This window comes from Hylobates moloch, unplaced genomic scaffold (assembly GCF_009828535.3).
Source record: "Hylobates moloch isolate HMO894 unplaced genomic scaffold, HMol_V3 SCAFFOLD_11, whole genome shotgun sequence".
NCBI lineage: Eukaryota > Metazoa > Chordata > Mammalia > Primates > Hylobatidae > Hylobates > Hylobates moloch.
In genome coordinates, this window is record NW_026652286.1 from 44885753 (window position 1) to 44908543 (window position 22791).

The 22791-nt window shown below is 39.8% G+C and overlaps 1 protein-coding gene and 1 non-coding gene across 4 annotated transcripts in view; both read right to left on the minus strand.

The window, feature by feature from the left end:
• Nucleotides 1–22791, minus strand: part of FCHSD2 (FCH and double SH3 domains 2) — a 339951-nt gene that overhangs the window by 27590 nt on the left and 289570 nt on the right. For all 3 annotated transcript variants that reach the window (XM_032166892.2, XM_032166893.2, XM_032166894.2), the window contains one exon: nt 14838–14999. In XM_032166892.2, coding sequence (XP_032022783.1) covers nt 14838–14999 — 162 coding nt within the window. The remainder of the gene's footprint in view (nt 1–14837; nt 15000–22791) is intronic.
• LOC116477628 (U6 spliceosomal RNA) lies at nt 16916–17022 on the minus strand. Its single transcript, XR_004250571.1, has one exon. It is a non-coding gene; the product is annotated as a U6 spliceosomal RNA (small nuclear RNA).

The window sequence follows — 22791 nt, forward strand, 5'->3', positions numbered from 1 at the left end:
ATTTTGTATCCTGAGACTTTGCTGAAGTTGCTAATCAGCTTAAGGAGATTTTGGGCTGAGACAATGGGGTTTTCTAGATATACAATCATGTCATCTGCAAACAGGGACAATTTGACTTCCTCTTTTCCTAATTGAATACCCTTTATTTCCTTCTCCTGCCTGATTGCCCTGGCCAGAACTTCCAGCACTATGTTGAAAAGGAGCGGTGAGAGAGGGCATCCCTGTCTTGTGCCAGTTTTCAGAGGGAATGCTTCCAGTTTTTGCCCATTCAGTATGATATTGGCTGTGGGTTTGTCATAGATAGCTCTTATTATTTTGAGATACGTCCCATCAATACCTAATTTATTGAGAGTTTTTAGCATGAAGAGATGTTGAATTTTGTCAAAGGCCTTTTCTGCATCTATTGAGATAATCATGTGGTTTTTGTCTTTGGTTCTGTTTATATGCTGGATTACATTTATTGATTTGCGTATGTTGAACCAGCCTTGCATCCCAGGGATGAAGCCCACTTGATTATGGTGGATAAGCTTTTTGATGTGCTGCTGGATTCGGTTTGCCAGTATTTTATTGAGGATTTTTGCATCAATGTTCATCAAGGATATTGGTCTGAAATTCTCTTTTTTGGTTATGTCTCTGCCAGGTTTTGGTATCAGGATGATGCTGGCTTCATAAAATGTGTTAGGGAGGATTCCCTCTTTTTCTATTGATTGGAATAGTTTCAGAAGGAATGGTACCAGTTCCTCCTTGTACCTCTGGTAGAATTCAGCTGTGAATCCATCAGGTCCTGGACTCTTTTTGGTTGGTAAGCTATTGATTATTGCCACAATTTCAGAAGCTGTTATTGGTCTATTCAGAGATTCAACTTCTTCCTGGTTTAGTCTTGGGAGGGTGTATTTGTCGAGGAATTTATCCATTTCTTCTAGATTTTCTAGCTTATTTGCATAGAGGTGTTTGTAGTATTCTCTGATGGTAGATTGTATTTCTGTGGGATCGGTGGTGATATCCCCTTTTTCGTTTTTTATTGCATCTATTTGATTCTTCTCTCTTTTCTTCTTTATTAGTCTTGCTAGCGGTCCATCAATTTTGTTGATCTTTTCAAAAAACCAGCTCCTGGATTCATTAATTTTTTGAAGGGTTTTTTGTGTCTCTATTTCCTTCAGTTCTGCTCTGATTTTAGTTATTTGTAGCCTTCTGCTAGCTTTTGAATGTGTTTGCTCTTGCTTTTCTAGTTCTTTCAATTGTGATGTTAGGGTGTCAATTTTGGATCTTTCCTGCTTTCTCTTGTGGGCATTTAGTGCTATAAATTTCCCTCTACACACTGCTTTGAATGTGTCCCAGAGATTCTGGTATGTTGTGTCTTTGTTCTCGTTGGTTTCAAAGAACATCTTTATTTCTGCCTTCATTTCATGATGTACCCAATAGTCATTCAGGAGCAGGTTGTTCAGTTTCCATGTAGTTGAGCGGTTTTGAGTGAGTTTCTTAATCCTGAGTTCTAGTTTGATTGCACTGTGGTCTGAGAGACAGTTTGTTATAATTTCTGTTCTTTTACATTTGCTGAGGAGAGCTTTACTTCCAACTATGTGGTCAATTTTGGAATAGGTGTGGTGTGGTGCTGAAAAAAATGTATATTCTGTTGACTTGGGGTGGAGAGTTCTGTAGATGTCTATTAGGTCCACTTTATGTAGAGCTGAGTTCAATTCCTGGATATCCTTGTTAACTTTCTGTCTCGTTGATCTGTCTAATGCTGACAGTGGGGTGTTAAAATCTCCCATTATTATTGTGTGGGAGTTTAAGTCCCTTTGTAGGTCACTGAGGACTTGCTTTATGAATCTGGGTGCTCCTGTGTTGGGTGCATATATATTTAGGATATTTAGCTCTTCTTGTTGAATTGATCCCTTTACCATTATGTAATGGCCTTCTTTGTCTCTTATGATCTTTGTTGGTTTAAAGTCTATTTTATCAGAGACTAGGATTGCAACCCCTGCCTTTTTTTGTTTTCCAGTTGCTTGATAGATCTTCCTCCATCCCTTTATTTTGAGTCTATGTGTGTCTCTGCACGTGAGATGGGTTTCCTGAATACAGCACACTGATGGGTCCTGACTCCTTATCCAGTTTGCCAGTCTGTGTCTTTTGATTGGAGCATTTAGCCCATTTACATTTAACGTTAATATTGTTATGTGTGAATCTGATCCTGTCATTATGATGTTAGTTGGTTATTTTGCTCGTTAGTTGCTATAGTTTCTTCCTAGCCTCGATGGTCTTTACAATTTGGCATGTTTTTGCAGTGGCTGGAACCGGTTGTTCCTTTCCATGTTTAGTGCTTCCTTCAGGAGCTCTTTTAGGGCAGGCCTGGTGGTGACAAAATCACTCAGCGTTTGCTTGTCTATAAAGTATTTTATTTCTCCTTCACTTATGAAGCTTAGTTTGGCGGGACAGCAAATTCTGGGTTGAAAATTCTTTTCTTTAAGAATGTTGAATATCGGCCCCCACTCTCTTCTGGCTTGTAGAGTTTCTGCTGAGAGATCAGCTGTTAGTCTGATGGGCTTCCCTTTGTGGGTAACCCGACCTTTCTCTCTGGCTGCCCTTAACATTTTTTCCTTCATTTCAACTTTGGTGAATCTGACAATTATGTGTCTTGGAGTTGCCCTTCTCGAGGAGTATCTTTGTGGCGTTCTCTGTATTTCCTGAATCTGAATGCTGGCCTGCCTTGCTAGATTGGGGAAGTTCTCCTGGATAATATCTTGCAGAGTGTTTTCCAACTTGGTTCCATTCTCCCCATCATTTTCAGGTACACCAATCAGACGTAGGTTTGGTCTTTTCACATAGTCTCAAATTTCTTGGAGGCTTTGTTCATTTCTTTTTATTCTTTTTTCTCTAAACTTCCCTTCTCTCTTCATTTCATTCATTTCATCTTCCATCAGTGATACCCTTTCTTCCAGTTGATTGCATCTGCTACTGAGGCTTCTGCAATCTTCGCGTAGTTCTCGAAACTTGGCTTTCAGCTCCATCAGCTCCTTTAAGCCCTTCTCTCCATTGGTTATTCTAGTTATCCATCCTTCTAATTTTTTTTCAAAGTTTTTAACTTCTTTGCTATTGTTTTGAATTTCCTCTCGTAGCTCAGAGTAGTTTGATCGTCTGAAGCCTTCTTCTCTCAACTCATCAAAGTCATCCTCCATCCAGCTTTGTTCCGTTGCTGGTGAAGAACTGCGTTCCTTTGGAGGAGGAGAGGTGCTCTGTTTTTTAGAGTTTCCAGTTTTTCTGCTCTGTTTTTTCCCCATCTTTGTGGTTTTATCTACTTTTTGTCTTTGGTGATGGTGATGTACAGATGGGTTTTTGGTGTTGAAGTCCTTTCTGTTTGTTAGTTTTCCTTCTACCAGACAGGACCCTCAGCTGCAGGTCTGTTGGAGTTTACTAGAGGTCCACTCCAGACCCTGTTTGGCTGGGTGTCAGCAGCGGTGGCTGCAGAACAGCGGATTTTCGTGAGACCACAAATTCAGCTGTCTGATAGTTCCTCTGAAAGTTTTGTCTCAGAGGAGTACCCGGTTGAATGAGGTGTCAGTCTGACCCTACTGGGGGGGGTGCCTCCCAGTTAGGCTGCTCAGGGGTGAGGGACCCACTTTAGGAGGCAGTCTGTCTGTTCTCAGATCTCCAGCTGCGTGCTGGGAGAACCACTACTCTCTTCAAAGCTGTCAGTCAGACAGGGGCATTTAAGTCTGTGGAGGTTCTTTGCTGAGTTTTTGTTTGTCTGTGCCCTGCCCCCAGAGGTGGAGCCTACAGAGGCAGGCAGGCCTCCTTGAGCTATGGTGGGCTCCACCCAGTTCGAGCTTCCTGGCTGCTTTGTTTACCTAAGCAAGCCTGGGCAATGGCGGGTGCCCCTCCCCCAGCCTCGCTGCCGCCTTGCAGCTTGATCTCAGACTGCTGTGCTAGCAATCAGCGAGACTCCGTGGGCATAGGACCCTCCGAGCCAGGTGCGGGACACAATCTCCTAGTGTGCCGTTTTCCAGGCCCGTTGGAGAAGCGCAGTATTAGGATGGGACTGACCCGATATTCCAGGTGCCGTCTGTTTCCCCTTTCTTTGACTAGGAAAGGGAACTCCCTGACCCCTTGCACTTCCCGAGTGAGGCAATGCCTCGCCCTGCTTCGGCTCGCGCACAGTGCGCTTCACCGTCTGTCCTGCACCCACTGTTAGGCACTCCCTAGTGAGATGAAACCGGTACCTCAAGCAGAAATGCAGAAATCACCAGTCTTCTGTGTCGCTGGGGCTGGGAGCTGGAGACCGGAGCTGTTCCTATTCGGCCATCTTGGCTCCACCCCCCTTGATGTTTCTTAAGGACTGCTCTCTCATCCCCTTTTCTTCCTGTCACTTGACAGAACTTCAATCAAAACTATTCTTTCTAGCCATACTAACGTTTATCCTTTCTTAGATGTTGTAAAATGCTTACTCTTTTTTTTTTTGAGATGGAGTTTCACTCTTGTTGCCCAGGCTGGAGTGCAATGGTGTGATCTCGGCTCATTGCAACTTCTGCCTCTTGGGTTCAAGCGATTCTCCTGCCTCAGCCTCCCGAGTAGCTGGGACTACAGGTGTGTGCCACCACGCCCAGCTAATTTTTTTTTTTTTTAGTATAGACGGGGTTTCACTATGTTGGTCAGGCTGGTCTCGAACTCCTGACCTCAGATGATCCAACTGCCTCAGCCTTCCAAAGTGCTTGGATTACAGGCGTGAGTCACTGTGCCTGGCCAAAATGCTTACTCTTATTGCAGAGGCAGGCAAGATGATCTTTTTGAGTTGGTTTTGGGAGCCATCTTCTTGTACTCATTAAAAAAACCTCTGAGGGGCTCAGCTTCGTGGCACAATCATGAGGTAGAAAGCAGGGTCTTGGGGTCTGGCCAACTTGGGTTTGAATGCTGACTCTGTCATTTACTTGTTGTGTGACCTTGGGCAAATTATTTAACTCCTCAATTTCAATGGCCTCGTCTCTCTAATGAAAACAATTACTTCTTCACAGGGTTAGCATAAAGATTAAATGAAGTAAAATATTTAAAACCCCTAACACATGTTTGGTGCATAGGAGGTACTTAATAAAGCATTAGCTTTTGTTTTTACAAGGAAGGGAAAATCCAGATAAAGAATCTAGTAATACCTAATACAGAGGAAGACAGCTCCTCAATATTTACTAATAGAACCTCTCAACTCCATTGGACAGAGAAGTAATCACAGTGGACATTACTCCAAATACAACATGAGTAAGTTATCAAAGATGATGTTAACCAAAGGAATATAAATCATTCTATTATAAAGACACATGCACACGGATGTTCATTGCAGCACTATTCACAATAGCAAAGACATGAAATCAACCTAAATGCCCATCAATGGTAGACTGGATAAAGAAAATGTGGTACATATACACCATGGAATACTATGCAGCCATAAAGAAGAATGAGATCATGTCCTTTGGAGGGGCATGGATGGAGCTGGAGGCCATTATCCTTAGCAAACTAACACAGGAACAGAAAACCAAATATCGCATATTCTCACTTGTAAGTGGAAGCTAAATGATTAGAACATGGACACATAGAGGGGATCAATAGACACTGGGGCCTTTCAGAGGGTGGAGGGTGGAAGGAGGGAGAGGATCAGGAAAAATAACTAATGGGTATGAGGCTTAACACCTGGGTGATGAAATAATTTGTACGACCCCCCATGACACAAGTTTACCTATGTAACAAACCTGCAATTATATCCCTGAACTTAAAATAAAAGTTAAGAACAAGATGATGCTAAAAATATCAGGAAAATTGATTTGTGCTTCCAGGCAAGATGGAGTATCAGGGATTAGATTCAACATCCTGTCAGAAACAACTGAAAAACTGTTCAAAATATATGAAAGAACAGTTTTCAAGACACTGGGCATCACTCATGAAGGACAGTGATCCCTGGGGGATGGGAAACAAACAACTCCTACAACATACTGTATGAGGAAAGTTTCTAGGCTATGACATAGGGAGAAGAAACCCAGGCACATGATGTTGATCTCCCTGAACAGAGGAGATGAAACTGGGAATTTAGTAAAGCCAAAGTGGAGAGAGCTCAGGATGTGGAGTACAACAGTCTCCCCTTATGCATGGTTTGGCTTTCTATGGTGCCAGTTATGCAGTCAACCATGATCTGAAAAAAGTGGAAAGTTCCAGAAATAAACAATTCATAAGTTTTAAATTGTGTGCCATTCTGAGTAGCCTGATGAAATTTTAGTGTTTCACTCTGTCTCCCCAGATGTGAATCACCCCTTTGTCGAGTATATGCAAGCTATGTAAGCTACTTGCCCATTAGTCATTTAGTGGCCAACTCGGTTATCCCGACTGACTGTCACCATATCACAGTGCTTGTGTTCAAGTAGCCCTTATTTTACTTAACACTGGCCCCAAAGCACCAGAGTAGTGCTGCTGGCCTACTGTTATAGTATTCTATTTTATTACTAGTTAGTGTTGTTAATCTCTTACTGTGCCTCATATATAAATTAACTTTATGATAGATATGTATGTATAGGGAAAAACACAGTATACATAGGGTTCGGTATTATCTGCGACTTCAGGCATGCACTGGAGGTCTTGAAATATATACCCCACAGATAAGGGGACTGTAATGAAGAAGAGAGAGATGCGCAGAACTTAGGAAATCTGCAGAGGGTCTTCCTCAAGACTTTGGCTGAGTATTGGTCAGTACATGTATGTGAAGAAATTACCCAAAGCTAGGGCTAGAAGCACTAAAAAGGATTAGGAAAAATAATCCTCAGAACTCACACAGGTCTGAGAATAACTCCTGCTCCCTCCTAAATGAGTAAAAACCTCATAAGGCACAGGGCACCCAGTAGAGTATTAAGATTACTAAGGATACAGAACAGCTGTCCCCAATCTTTTAGGCACCAGGAACCAGTTTCATGGAAGACAATTTTTCCATGGACCGGAGCCTTGGGGCACCATGAGGGAAGGTTTCAGGATGAAACTGTTCCATCTCAGATCATCAGGTATTAGATTCTCATAAGGAGGGTCCAACCTAGATCTCTTACATGTGAAGTTCACAATAGGGTTTATGCTTCTCTGAGAATCTAATGCTGCTGCTGCTCTGACAGGAGGCAGAGCTCAAGCAGTAATGCCCCCTCTCTGGCCACTCACCTCCTGCTGTGTGGCTCAGTTCCTAACAGGCCATGGACCGGTAAAAGGTTCGTTCCTGTCTAGAAGACTAGAACAATACTATAACCAACTTGACTTAATTGATATTTATAGAACATAACCCCTAACAATAGCAAAATATACATTCTTTTTTTTTTTAAGAACACATGTAACAGTTACCAAGATATACATTTATACTGGGTTAAAAAACAAAGCTCAAAAAATTTAAAAGGGTTCAAGTATGTTATTTGACTACAATGGAAATAAACTAGAAATACACAACAAAAAGCTATCTGGAAAAATCTCCAAATATTTGGAAATTCAGTAACACACTTTTAATTACCCATCAGTCAAAAGAAGAAATTAAAACATAAATTAGAGGCTGGGTGCAGTGGCTCACTCCTATAATCCTACCACTTTGGGAGGCTGAGGTGGGTGAATTGCTAGAGCTCAGGAGTTCAAGACCAGCGTGGGCAACATAGTGAGACCCCATCTCTACCAAAAATATAAAAATTAGCTGGGCGTGGTGGTGCTGGGAGGCTGAGGCATAAGAATCACCTGGGAGGAGGAGGTTGCCGTCAGCTGAGATTGCGTCACTGCCCTCCAGCCTGAGTGACAGAGCAAGACTCTGTTTAAAAAAAAAAAAAATGTAAATTAGAAAATATTTTGAACTGGATAAAAATGACGACACTACATACCAGAATTTGTGCAATGGACCTAAAGCAATACTTACAGGGAAATGTTTAGCACTTAATGCCAATATTCAAAAAGAAGAAAACTCTCAAATCAATGACCTCAGTTTCTACCTTACAAATCAGAAAGGAGAAAATTAAATCCAAATTGGACAGAAGAAAAGAAATAATAAAATCCTGAGCAGAAATCAAGAAAATAGAAAAGAGAAAAATAAGAGGGAAAAATCAATAAAATCAAAAGCTGATTCTTCATAGAGATCCATCTAATTAATAAACCTCTAGCAGAATGATCAGAAGAGAGGAGACATGGCCAGTATCAGGAATGAGGTGGTATCACTACTAATTTTCCAGATAATCAAAGGATAAAGGAATATTATTAACAACTTTGTGCCAATAAATTTGACAACTTAGATGGAATGGACAAATTCCTTAAAAGAGACAACTTACTAGATTTCACTCAAGAAGAATAACCTTAATAACCCTGTATCTACTAAAGAAATGGAGTCTGTTATTTAAAAACTTCCAAAAGAAAACTCCAGGACCAGATAACAGCCCTGGTAAATTCCACCAAACATTTCAGGAAGACAAAATTCCATGCAATTCTACACAAAGCTTCCAGAAACTTGAAGAGGAGAGGATACTTTTCAAATCATTTGGAGACAAGCATTGTAACAAAACCAGACAAGAATACTACAAGGAAATGAATGGAGATGGAAGCATGCTTATCAGAGTCCTAGCAAACCAGTTCCAGTCAATATATAGAAAGGATAGGCCAGGCGCGGTGGCTCATGCCTGTAATCCCAGCCCTCTGGGAGGCTGAGGCGGGTGCATCAACTGAGGTCGGGAGTTCAAGACCAACCTGACCAACATAGAGAAACCCTATCTCTACTAAAAAAATATAAAATTAGCCAGGCATGGTGGCATATGCCTATAATCCCAGCTACTTGGGAGGCTGAGGCAGAAGAATCGCTTGAACCTGGGAGGCGGAGGTTGCGGTGAGCCGAGATCACGCCATTGCACTCCAGCCTGGGCAACAAAAGCGAAACGCCATCTCAAAAAAAAAAAAAAAAAAAAAAAAAAGATAATCTATCATTACCCAAGTGGGGTTTACCAGGAATGTGAAGCTGGTTTAATATCTGAAAAATCATCAATGCAATTAAACCATATTAGCAGACTAAAAAAGAACCATTTGACAAGATCCAACATCCATTTCTATTAGCAAACAAAATAGAAACAGAAGAAACTTCTTTAACATGATAAAGGACATCTACAAAAACCCTACTGCTAACTTCATACTTAATGGTGAAAGACTGAATGCATTCTTCCTAAAAGTTCAAGAACAAGGCAAGGATTTCTGTTGACTCTCACCACTTCTATTCAGCAATTTTATAGTAAGAAGGAAAAAGGAATCCAAATAGGAAAGGAATAAGTAAAACTGTCTTTATTTGCAGGTGACATGGTTATACAGAAAATCCTATGGAATTTACAAAAAGGCTACTAGAACTAATAAGTGAGTTTAGCAAGATTGCAGGATATAAGATCAATATACAACAACTGTATTTTTATAGATTAGCAATGAACAACTGGAAATTGAAATTTAAAAAATCATTTACAATAGCACCAAAATTATGAAATAGGGATAAGTCTGACAACGGATGTGCAAGATTGATCTACTGAAAACTACAAAACATTGCTGAGAGAAATTAAAGTCCTAAACAAATGGTGAAGTATATTATGTTCATGGATTGGAAAACTGAATATTGTTAACATGGCAATGTTATGTTCCAGTTGATCTATACAGTCATCATAATCCTAATAAAAATCCTGATAGGCTTTTTGGGGTAGAAAACCAATTTTAAATTCATATGGAAATGCAAAGGACCTAGAATACCCAAAACAACTTTGACAAAGAAGAAAGTTGGAGGACTTATACTACCTGAAGTCATGACTTATTATAAAATTACAGTAATTAAGACAGTGTAGTACCGGCATCAAGCTGGACAAATAGATCAATAGAACAGAACAAAATGTCAAGAAACAGACCCATATATATATGATTTTTTTTTTTTTTAAAGATACTTGCTCTGTTTCCCAGGTTGGAGTGCAGTAGCACAATCATAGTTCGCTGTAACCTTGAACTTCTGGGCTCAAGATATCTTCTTGCCTTAGCCTCCTGAGTAGCTAGGACCGCAGGAATGTACCACAATGCCTGGCTAGTCGAAAAAATTTTTTTTTCTTTTTTTAGAGACAGGGTCTACTATGTTGTTCAGGCTGGTCTCAAACTCCTGGCCAGAAGTGATCCTCCCACTCAGCCCAATGTGTTGGGATTACAGGCATAAGCCACTGGGGCAGGCCTGAATAACTGATTTTTGACAATGATGCAAAGGCAATTCAGTGGAGAAAGGACAGTTAAAAAAAAGTTCAAAAAAGGGACAAAGAACTCTGACTTATTCTGTTTACCATAATCAAAGATGAGCTCATGCTGAATTACAGATTTAAATATAAAACCTAAAACTGTAAAACTTCTAGAAGAAAACCCAGGAGAAAATCTTTATGACCTTGGTTTTAGGCAAAGATTTCTTAGCTACCACACCAAAAATATGATCCATAAAAGAAAAATTGGTAGGTTGGACTTCATTAAAATTAAAAATCTGTGCTCTTTGAAAGGTATTAAGGAAATAAAAAAATAAGCCATAGACTAGAAGAAAATTGCATAAATCAAATATCTGATAAAAGATTTGTATCCAGAGTATAAACTCTTAAAATGCAATAAGAAGAAAACAAACCCAATAAAAAATAAACAAAGATTTGAACAGACACTTCACCAAAGAAAATGTACAGATGCAAATAAACATATGAAAAGATGCTCAACATTATCAGAGAAATGGAAATTAAAATGACAATGATTTACAACATCGTACCTATTAGAATGTCTAAAGTTAAAAAGACTGACTATACTAAGTATTGACAGGGTTGTGGAACAACTGAAACACTAGTACCCTATTGATGTAATTGTAAAATGGTATAACCACTTTGGAAAACAGTTTGTCAGTTTCTTAAAATGTTAAATATATACCTATTATATGACCCAGCCAAAGCATATGATCTTAGCAGTTTTAGAAACTCCTTATCTTACCCTTATCTCCAACATCATTATTGAGCATGGTCCTCACAATGACCAAAGTCAGAATTTATTTATATGCAACTCTGCAGATGTTCATACTCTAAGGGAGGCTGTACAACAGAGTAGACTAGCAGTTTGCCTTTGTACATTAGTTGGGGAAAGTGGCTGAAAACAGGGAAGTGATGTTAACATTGTGGGCTATAGTTTGAAAATGTAAGAAATAAAAGAACAGGGTGGACATAGTGGCTCACAAATAAAAGAGTAGAAAGAATAAAAATATGGACTGGGTGTGGTGGCTCATGCCTATAATTCCAGCACTTTGGGAGGCCAATGTGGGCGGACTGCTTGATCCTAGGAGTTTGAGACTAGCCTGGGCAACATGGTGAAAAATACAAAAATTAGCTGGGCATGGGGGCATGAGCCTGTAGTCCCAGCTACTCAGGAGGCTGAGGCAGGAGGATCCATTGAGCCCCAAAGGTTGAGACTGCAGTGAGCCATCGACAGCACCACTGCACTCCAGCCTGGGCAATAGAGGGAGACCGTTTCCAAACAAACAAAAATACACATTATGTTGTACACCATAAATATATACAATTTTTTGTCAATTAAAAAATAAATAAATAGAAGAGTAAGGAAATACACCAAATTGCTGGCTGTGCTATTATAAGGATGGAGCTATTAATCATTTTCTTCTGTATTGTATTTTCCAATTTTTTGGTAATCTGCTTATATAACTTTTTCTATTGCAGAATTAATATAATATCAAAAGTCAGGTTGTCATCTTGGTATGGCTTTTGAGTAACAGAAGCAGGACGATAAGAGAAGGGAGGCCGACTGACACAGGCTGATGGGGTTGCTGGCAGCAATCTAACAGGGGAAGCTGCATGCAGGCTCCAGCCACCTGCAACTGAGTAACTGTGTCAGTGGACTGTTCTCCTTTAAAAACAATGTTGCTATACTCTAGGATTCCTTTCTTCCAATCTTAGATTCTGTACTATAGCATGATACAGAAGGCAGAGTTAATACCCAATTAAGTATAGTTCCTTCCTTATTCTATAAGGGAGTAGTCTGTGTCTTTTTAAAACATTTATCTTCCACAAGGCACTTTTCAGTTGCACTATTAATGTCTAACAGTAGTATTAATCATGTTTTCCAGATGATGAATGCTTTTGTTGGCACCTGTAATGGAAGAAATAATTTAGCCTCTAGAATGTGTATTTCTGCTTCATGTTCCTCAGCCAGCTAGCTGTCAGTATGAAGAGATACAACCCCCTCTAAATAATTTCAGTGCTGTTATTTAAAAGCAGATTAAATAAATATGGGTCCTCATTAAGCTATTTTGTGCCTATGTCTCTCCTTTATATTACTAGATCTTCCACAAAATGTAATCTCTCAGTTGAAAGATGCAGGCTCCATAAGACTGACTAGGGGGAAGAAAAACGTGGGATGCAATTGCAAAATGCTCCCTTCACAGAGGATATGTATGTCTCTAGAGGAGTGATTTCTCTGGACAGGTCTCAAAAATACTCATTTATTCAATGCTTACTACTACTGTACTAGGCACATCTCCTTCATTCCCTTCCTTCACGAGAACAGCCCTTCTTTATCTCCAGTTAAAATTCTTCAAGGACTATCTCAAATGACATATCCTCCATGGGGCACACTTTCTTCCCTATTCTTCTAGCTGATATTGAGCTTTTCTGATAGTATTTCAAAGAATCATGAGATTCTGGAGTTGGTGGGGGTGGGGGGTGGGAATCTCAGAGTCTTTTAATCTTTCTTTCAGAAACCCAAGAGAAGTGACTTTTTCCAAGGTGTGCAGATGAGTTAGAAGTAAGCAATTTCAAGTGTGCTACACAGTAGCCCAGTCATACACTGCCATGTATCATTAAGATCTATGAAGGTCTGTCTGGTCTCCTAGCTTGTAAACTCTATGAGGAGGGAGACCAAGTTTTGTTCATCTTCAGTTTGCCCAGGAAGTAAGTACAAAGTCAGATGGGTATGTGCCTGCTCAGTTCAAAGTCAGATGGTATGTGGCTGCTCAATTGATTTGGTTAGAAAAGGTGCTAGCTGAAGGAAAATCATGGGTTTGATTGGTTGGAAACAGTCCTGCTGTAGAAGCCCAAAGCAAGTGGGCCTGGAATTTGCTGTCATCAAAAACTCTACAACAATCTGAAGTAGATGAGCATTATGACTTTTAGAAAGTGCAATAATAGGAGATATTCCATGAGATGAAGCAACCCTGTTCTGTTTTTGTTTTTTTTTTTTTTTTTGAGATGGAGTTTCACTCTTGTCACCCAGGTTGGAGTGCGATGGCATGATTTCGGCTCTCTGCAACCTCTGCCTCCCGGGTTCAAGCGATTCTTCTGTCTCAGCCTCTCGAGTAGCTGGGATTATGGGCGTCTGCCACCATGCCTGGCTAATTTTTGTATTTCTAGTAGAGACAGCGTTTCACCATGTTGGCCAGGCTGGTCTCGAACTCCTGACCTCAGGTGATCTGTCTACCTTGGCCTCCCAAAGTGCTGGGATTACAGGTGTGAACCACCATGCCTGGCCAGAGCAACTCTGTTCTAATAACAACTGGGGAAGTGCTTATAACCCCGAAGTCAAGTGGGTGATGTTTCTTTTTCCCTCCAGCTGGATTAACATTAATAGTTAAATGAAAATAAAGCTTCAATAGATTGTTTTTCCTTAAAATGTAGACCCACACACAATCCTTTTTAAATGTGCAAGTGTATTCTCATTAGAAAATCAGAATGCTATGTGAAAAAATTGACAAAACTTCCAAGAATGTTGAAAAATTTTGGCCAGTTTCACTAGCAAGCCTGCCTGATATCTAAAGAGCACAAGCATTTAAAGAGGCACTATGAAGATAGTGGGAAGTTGGGAGGTTAGAGTTTTAGCTTTTAGTTTGCCACTATTCCAACTACCCACTCACCCATCCAGCCATTCACTCCTTCCTTCAAAAATATTTAAGTACCAACTATGTGTCAGGCACTTTGCTGTGCAGAGCAGAGAACCAGGAAGAAATGGCAATTACATTCTAGAGAGGAAGACGACAATAAACAAAAGAAAACAAATAAAGAAGGCAAGTTCAAACTGTAATAAATACCACTGAGGAAATAAACAGGATGACAGAGAGTAATGGGTGGGGAGGTGACAGTAGGAATTACATTAGTCTGACTAGCGAGGCATCACATATCCAGCTATGTAATATCAGGCAAATCACTGAATTTTTCTGGTACTTAGATCTCCAACATGAAAAACTAAAGTTGAACCAGATGACATCAGAGTAGAAAAAGCCCTGGACTTGAAGTAAGGAAACTTAAGCTGTGTCCTGGCCTTGTCTGTAAAACTCACCTACACTCTCTCTATGTAAGGAGAATATGAAAGCTGTTAAGAATTGAAGTCACCTTCAGACTAAGCCCACATACTAAGAAGAACATTCCTTTCACTTAAGATTTTGTGCAAATCTCTGGATGTTTATTTTCATTTTCACTAAAGAAGACCTCTGAGAACTTGAGAGACACTAGATTGTTTTCTATTCTATTACTTCCAGACACAAAGCATATTTACTCTATGAATGGGATGAGTTTGGTAGATAGGCATCGATAACCCAAAGAGTGATAACATATTCTTCATCATACATTAAAAAAATACACTCATTTTTTCCTCTCTTTCACTTCCTGCAATAATTTTAAATCAATTAGTGACAGGCTGAAGAATAAAACCTAAACCACTAGCAAACTTTATCTTTTTAAAAAAATTTTGGCTATTATTCAGTTTGGCTACAGAGTCAAAGCATGCTTCAATGAAAATCAACTTATCATATCCAAGAAAAGAAATCGTACCGAGTGTAAAGTGCCATTACTGGTCACTGCAGGAGGGCGGGCCCATCGCTCATTTTCCAGTTCTTCCATTACTTGGTTCATGGCACTCTTTAGCCATGTGTCCACAGAAACACCAATCTGCTTTAGCAGGTCCAACCGGGCTTCAGCTTTCAATTTAATTATCTAGAGAACCAAGAAAATGGTCAGAAATCAAGGCTTTTATTATTCACAATAGCAAAGATAAGGAATCAACCCAAATGTCCATCAATGATCGACTGGATAAAGACAATGTGGTACATATACACCATGGAATACCATGCAGCCATAAAAAGGACAGAGATCATGTCCTTTGCAGGGACATGGATGGAGCTGCATGCCATTATCCTCAGCAAACTAAGGCAGGAACAGAAACCAAACACTGCATGTTCTCACTTGTAAGTGGGAGCTGAACAATGAGAACATATGGACACATGAATGGGGAAGAACAACACACACTGGGGCCTCTCAGGGGGTGATGGGTGGGGAAGGAGAGCATTAAAAAGAATAGCTAATGGAGCTGGGCTTAATAGCTAGGTGATGGGTTGATCTGTGCAGCAAACCACCATGGCACACATACCAGGATTACTTTTGCACTACCCTAATAACAAACCCGCACATCCTGCACACGTATCCCGGAACTTAAAAGCTGAAAAAAAAAAATTAGCTAGGTATGGTATCATGGGCCTGTAGTCCCAGCTACTTGGGAGGCTAAGGTGGGAGGATCACTTGAACCCAGGAAGGGGAAGTTGCAGTGAGTGGAGATTGCACCACTACACTCTCGCCTGGGTGACAGAGCAAGACTGTTAAAAACAAACAAACAGGCCGGGCGCGGTGGCTCACGCTTGTAATCCCAGCACTTTGGGAGGCCGAGGCGGGTGGATCACGAGGTCAGGAGATCGAGACCACGGTGAAACCCCGTCTCTACTAAAAATACAAAAAATTAGCCGGGCGTGGTGGCGGGCGCCTGTAGTCCCAGCTACTCGGAGAGGCTGAGGCAGGAGAATGGCGTGAACCCAGGAGGCGGAGCTTGCAGTGAGCCGAGATTGCGCCACTGCACTCCAGCCTGGGCGACAGAGCGAGACTCCGTCTCAAAAAAAAAAAAAAAAAAAAGACGACTCCAAATCATTCCTTAGAAAATCTTTCTATTGAAAAGGAGACTAAATTATAAAGTGATTCACAATGTATCAAAATAAAAATAAGTTTTTATATAATTATATATAAAAAAAGAAACAAAAACAAACCAAGAAACTATATAACTGTCACGAAAGGAAATTACTTAAAAGGAAAAAAATCATACATGATCTTATCAGTCTTACATGGCAAATATTCTCAAGGCTTTGTCCACATGCAGACATATTTTTGCACAAGTGTATTCTTTGTGGCAATGCAGCTTAGCTTTTACTTTTTAAGTTACCTTTTTTTTTTAATTTTTAATTTTTTTGAGACGGAGTCTCACTCTGTCATCCAGGCTGGAGTGCAGTGGTACGATCTTGGCTCACTGCAACCTTCACTTCCCGGGTTCAAGCAATTCTCCTGCCTCAGCCTCCCAAGTAGCTGGGATTACAGCTGTGTACCACCACACCCGGCTAATTTTTGTATTTTTTAGTAGAGGCGGGGTTTTGCCAAGTTGGCCAGGCTGGTGTCGAACTCCTGACCTCAGGTGATCCACCTGCTTCAGCCTCCCAAAGTGCTGGGATTACAGGCGTGAGCCACCTCACCCAGCCAAGTTACCATTTATTATAAACTTCTTGTTTATATCCCTATCAAAAAAAGGAAATCAAGGCTTTTTTCCCTCAAATTAATTAAGTTCTTCCTAATCGATTAATTAGAACAATCTTGATATTCATTAGCAATTCTTCCCTGGAATAGATGCTAATTTTTCACTTGAAGCAGGGCAAGAGAAGGGGAGAGGGAGGAGAGATAGTGAAGAAGGGAAAGAGAGGGTTGGGGGGAGGGAAGAAGAGAGAGAGAGAGACAGAGGCAGAGAGACAGAGAACATGAACAAAAGAAAGGAATCAGGGTCTCCTAACAATGGAATACTTGCTTTTTTTTTTTTAAATAAAAGTATGGAATGCTTCACGAATTTGTGTGTCATCCTTGCATAGGGGCCATGCTAATCTTCTCTGTATCATTTCAATTTTAATATATGTGATGCTGAAGTGAGCACATACTTGCATTTTGACAAGGGCATGGTATTGATGATAGATCAAATATAACTTGTGATGAGGAAGAGATCAAGAGTGATAAAGTCTGTTTCCTTTTCCTGTTCATAAGGCTATGCCTCAGAACATCCTGAAATCCAGCATTTTCAGTAGCCTTCTAGCCCATCTCCTGGACTTTTTCTCCTCTGTAATCCATGTTTTACAGTCTGTGAATGACCTCATCATGTTGCTCCCCTGTTTAAAAACTTTCATAACTCCTGACTATCTACTGAGTAAAGAATTAACTAATTCTTAACCAGGAATAAAAAATATCTTTCACAGTTTGGCTGAGTTATTTCCTTCTACTGTTTCTTTCCACACCCCCCTATGCTCCCACCCCACTGTCTCACTTGCTGTTCCTCTGATCCATCATGTGCTCGCATGCCTGCGGGCATGCCAGTCCCTCTGTAAATGCCTTCTCATTGCTTTTTGATGCCTGGTGAGTGCTTATCTTTTGACAGTCCATTCAAATATTACCCTTTCCACAAAGATTTTTCTAAGTATTTCTCCACCTTCCTTAGGCAGTTAATAATTCCTTTTTCTCTGCTCCTAAAGCACTCTATATAGATCTAATTACAATGTGATAGGCACTAAATTATACTTAGCTATTTAACTAAGTAGGCCTGTTTGATATAATTGGGGGCTCCTTTAAGACTCAAGCATTGACATTCAGCGTTATTCTCCTGTTATGTGTTCAGTAACCTTTTTTGAATAAATATCCTATATAACTGTGCTTCTACTTTTCCAAGAAAAGACTGAACAGGATCTACCAATTCTTTCAAGATTGGCTCTACCAATCTTGAAAGACTGCCATTCAATGATACTGAGTCATAAACTACTGTGTCTCTTTAATAATAATAATTTTTAATATTCAAGAACTTCTCTCTAACAATTCTAACATTCTTCAGCACAAGCTTAAAGAATTCCCCTTTTGGGCTGGGTGCGGTGGCTCATGCCTGTAATCCCAGCACTTTGGGAAGCCGAGGGGGCAGATCACGAGGTCAGGAGATCGAGACCATCCTGGTTAACACAGTGAAACCCCGTCTCTACTAAAAATACAAAAAATTAGCTGGATGTGGTGGTGGGTGCCTGTAGTCCCAGCTACTCGGGAGGCTGAGGCAGGAGAATGGCATGAACCAGGGAGGCGGAGCTTGCAGTGAGCCGAGATTGCGCCACTGCACTACAGCCTGGGTGAGACTCCGTCTCAAAAAAAAAAAAAAAAAAAGAATTCCCCCTTTGACTTGGCTGCTTTTATTGATTAACTTGTTTGTCGACTAACAGTCATGTCTTTGCTTTTAAACTACATTTATGATGTGGCTGGCAGAAACAGCAGAGATTGAGAATAAAAAGTCCCTATTCTCCAAATTCAAGAAAGGGAATAACTGCTTATTCTTTAGGCCTTTTTCCATAAACCATAAACGAGTAACCACAGAACTAGTTTAAAACCCCTCCCGATCAGAAAGTAACTGCTGCTTTGCTCCAACAGCCATGCCTCTGAAAGTCGGCTAATCTGTGACAGCTTCTGCTTCTACTAGTCCTCCAAACTCTAAACACCAAGGCTAAAAGTGAGCCAACCCCTTAAACATTCCTAGTTTTGAAAATCTGCCAATCCCTGACACTCAAGCTTCTCAAAACCCTATATATCAAATCTTGCTTTGTTCAGAGTCAATGTGTTTTCTGTCATTCTCTTTTGCTTAGCAAGTAATACATTCAGCCTCTTTTGCTTAGCAAGTAATGCATTCAGCTTCATTGTTTCACATATACAAGTGGTGATCTCTTCCTTAACATTTAAGGTTCCAATAAGTTAATTTTGAGGACTCTCACTTGGTGGCTTTCTGTGGGACTCTTGGACAAACAAGTTGCAGCTGGTGCAGTGGCTTGTACCTGGAGTCCAAGCTACTCAGGAGACTGAGGAGGGAGGCTCGCTTGAGTCCAGGAGTTTGAGGCTGCAGTGAGCTATGATCATGCCTGTGAATAGATAGCCATTGCACTCCAGTGACAAATACCTTTGGTACATAACGTTTTGTTGTTGTTTTTTTTTTTAAAGCCAGAGTGGTTGCTCTTTTGCCCAGGCTGCTCTTGAACTCCTGAGCTCAAGCAATCCTCCTATCCTGGCCTGCAAAAGTGTTGGAATTACAGGTGTGAACTGCTGTGCCCAATAGGTACACAATTTTGATTTCCCTCTGTATTCTCTGCTTGGGGAGTTGATATCAAAAACAATTTATGTTCTGACTTGTTTCACTGGGCTTTCTTTGCTGAATTAATTTTTTTATATTAACATTTTTAAGCAAATAGATTTTTATAAAAATTGAGGTAAAACATTACATAAAATTTACTATCTGCACCATTTTAAAGTATACAATACAATGGTTTGGGGTATCATATACGTCTTTATATAAGATAATTGGAATTTTTGGCTTAGAGGCACTCCATTTGGTAAATACTCTTGCAAAAATCTGCTTATTCTTTTCATAATTTCTTTCTTTTTTTTGGTAAAACTTTATTGACATATAGCTCAGGTGACAAAGACCTTTTGGCACACAACTTTTTTTTTTTTTTTTAGGACCATACAATTCACTCATTTCAAGTCTGAAATTCAATGGCTTATAGTATATTCATAGTACATACAACCATCACCACAGTCAAATTTAGAATATTTTATCACCTCCAAAAGAAACCACGTACCATTTACCTATTGCTCTCCAGCCCCCTATTCCCTGCAGTCTTGACAATCACTATTCTACTTTCAGTCTATAAAGATTTGCCTATTCCAGACATTTAACACATATGAAATAATATAATACATGGTCTTTTATGACTCACTTCTCTCACACTGCATAATATTTTCAAGATTCATCTATGTTGTAACATGTATCAGTATTTCATTTCTTTTAATGGCCAAACAACATTCTATCGTATGGATATACATTAGAATGTTTATCCATTTGTCAGTTGGGAGTCATTTAGGTTGTTTCTATTTCTTGGCTATTATGAATAATATTGCTATAAACATGTGTGTATAAGTTTTAGTGTGGACATGTTTTCACTTCTTTTGGGTTTATACATAGGGCTAGCATTGCTGGATCATGAAGTAATGCTAAGTTTAACCATCTGGGGAAATACTAGACTGTTTTTCAACGTGGCTCTATCATTTGATCCCATCAGTAGGGTAATGAGGGTTTCTCCACATCCTGGCAAATGCTTGTTAATGTCTGTCTTTTGATTCTAGCCATGCTAGTGGATATAAAGTGGTATCTTACTGTTGTTTGCATTTTCCTGGATAACTATTAATGTTACGAATCTTAGGCCAGGCATGGTAGCTCATGCCTATAATCCTAGCACTTTGGGAGGCTGAGGCAGGCAGATCATGAGGTCAGGAGTTTGAGAACAGCCTGGCCAACGCAGTGAAACCCCATCTCTACTAAAAATACAAAAAATTAGCCAGGCATGGTGGCAGGTGCCTGTAATCCCAGCTACTCAGGAGGCTGAGGCAGGAGAATCATTTGAACCCGGGAGGTGGAGGCTGCAGTGAACTGAGATCACACCATTGCACTCCAGCCCAGGCAACGGTGCGAGACTCCGTTTCAAAAAAAAAAATGAATCTTTTCATGTGCTTATTTATTGGTCATTCGTACATCTTCTTTGGAGAAATGTCTATTCAGATCCTTTTCCCATTTTTAAGTTGAGTATTTTTGCCTTTTTATTATTATGAGTTTTAATATATTCTAGAAGCAAGTTTCTATCAGATACATGATTTGCAAATATTTTCCCCCATTCTGTGGGCTTTCATTTTCTTGATAGTGTCATTTGAAACATGAAAGTTTTAAATTTTGATGATGTCTAATTTATCTAGTTTTTCTTTCACTGCTTAGGCTTTGGTGTTATATCTAAGAAACTAACCCATGGCCACAAAGACTTACCCCTGTGGTTTTTTTTTTAAGTTTATTAGCTTTCGCTGTTACATTTAGGTGTTCATTTTGAGTTAGTTTGCATATATGATGTAAAGTGGGGTTGTTAAGATAATTAACTGGAAGGTCATTAAACTGAGGCAGCTCCAGCATCCCGGGTTCCTATGTAAGCAAACCAAAACTCAACTCAGTATAAATGGTAAAACAAAACTGAAGCTTAACCAATCAAAAACTGCCAACTACCTTCTAACTAGAAACTTTCCACTGGAATGATCCAAAAAAGGCTACTACTGTGCCACTTTAACTATCAAATATTTGCTTTGTTTTGCTTCTGAGTTCACCCTATAAAAGCATTCCTGTGGTGTCCCACTGGTGGAACCCTGAACTGCATATGATCTGGTGCTGCCCAAGTAATTATCGCTATTTTCTCAAATAAAAAAAAATTTAATGTGCCTAAGTTTATCTTTTAACAGGGTCAAACTTCATTCTTTTGCATATGGATATCCACTTGCCCTAGCACCATTCTAGTATGCTTTTGCTTTTTTAAGAGACAGGGTCTCACTGTTGCCCAAGCTGGAATGCAGTGGTATGATGATAGTTCACTGCAGCCTCGGACTGCTGGGCTCAAGTGATCCTCCTACTGTAGCCTTCCCAGTAGCTAGGACTACAGGTGCATGCCACCATGCCTGGCTAATTTTTAAAATTTTTTGTAGAGACGGCTGTCTCACTATGTTGCCTAGGCTGGTCTTGAACTTCTGGCCTCAAGTGATCCTCCTGCCTCAGCCTCTCAAAATGCTGGGATTACAGGTGTGAGCCACTGTGCCTGACCTCTAGTATTCATTTTAAAACAACGAAATGTTTTTATTTTTGTTTTTTAAAAGAGTGAACCAACAAGCTCTTTCTTAGAAATCACATATGCAAGTCACAACAGATAAACATGGTATTTGCCAACTCAGATTTAGACTGCAGTCCCAGAATTAAACACTGCTATCTTCCCTTTAGTATTTCAGTTGCTTATAAGTTAAAAATTGTCTAAAAGCAGAACTTTCTAGTGTTTTCAAATGAATTTTCATGATTTGCCAACTTATTAAAAATTTTCAAAGTATAGCTCTCTGTAAACTTGATGGCATTCCAGATACTACTGGACCAAATCATTTTTGGAACCTTTAAAGAGGTAGAGCTTTTAAAAATAATATTTTAAAAGTCCAGATCTTTTAGGATACATAATCTTGGTTTATAAACACAGTCAATTACCTAGATTTTAACACAAAATTTAACATAAGCACATATAAGTGTAAAGCTATAGTTGAATTTCAAGTCTGTAAATCTAATTTGGACTTAATTCATTTGCTTTAACATATCTCTTCTCTAAGGACAAGGACTGTGTGTATTGTATTACTATTTAGGACAGTGCTTTACTTGTAGAATACAATAAATAATGGTAGATAATAGTATTTGCTACTCCATCTTTGGTACCTTAAAAAATCCAAACAGCTTTTATCATAGGTACTAGGAACTATATCATCATGTATTTCATTTAATCCACAAAACAATTCTAGGGGTCAATATTATAAACTCTATCTATCTATCTAGCTAGCTATTATTTATTTGACAGAGTCTTGCTCTGCTGCCCAGGCTGGAGTGCAGTGGTGCAATAATAGCTCACTGTAACCTTGAATTTCTCCTGAGCAGTTGGGACCGGAAGCACATGCTACCACACCTAATGTTAAAGTTTTATGTAGAGATGGGGTCTTGCTATGCTGCCCGGTTGGTATCAAACTCCTGGCCTCAAATGATCCTTCCGCCCTCCTGCCCTGGCCTCCCAAA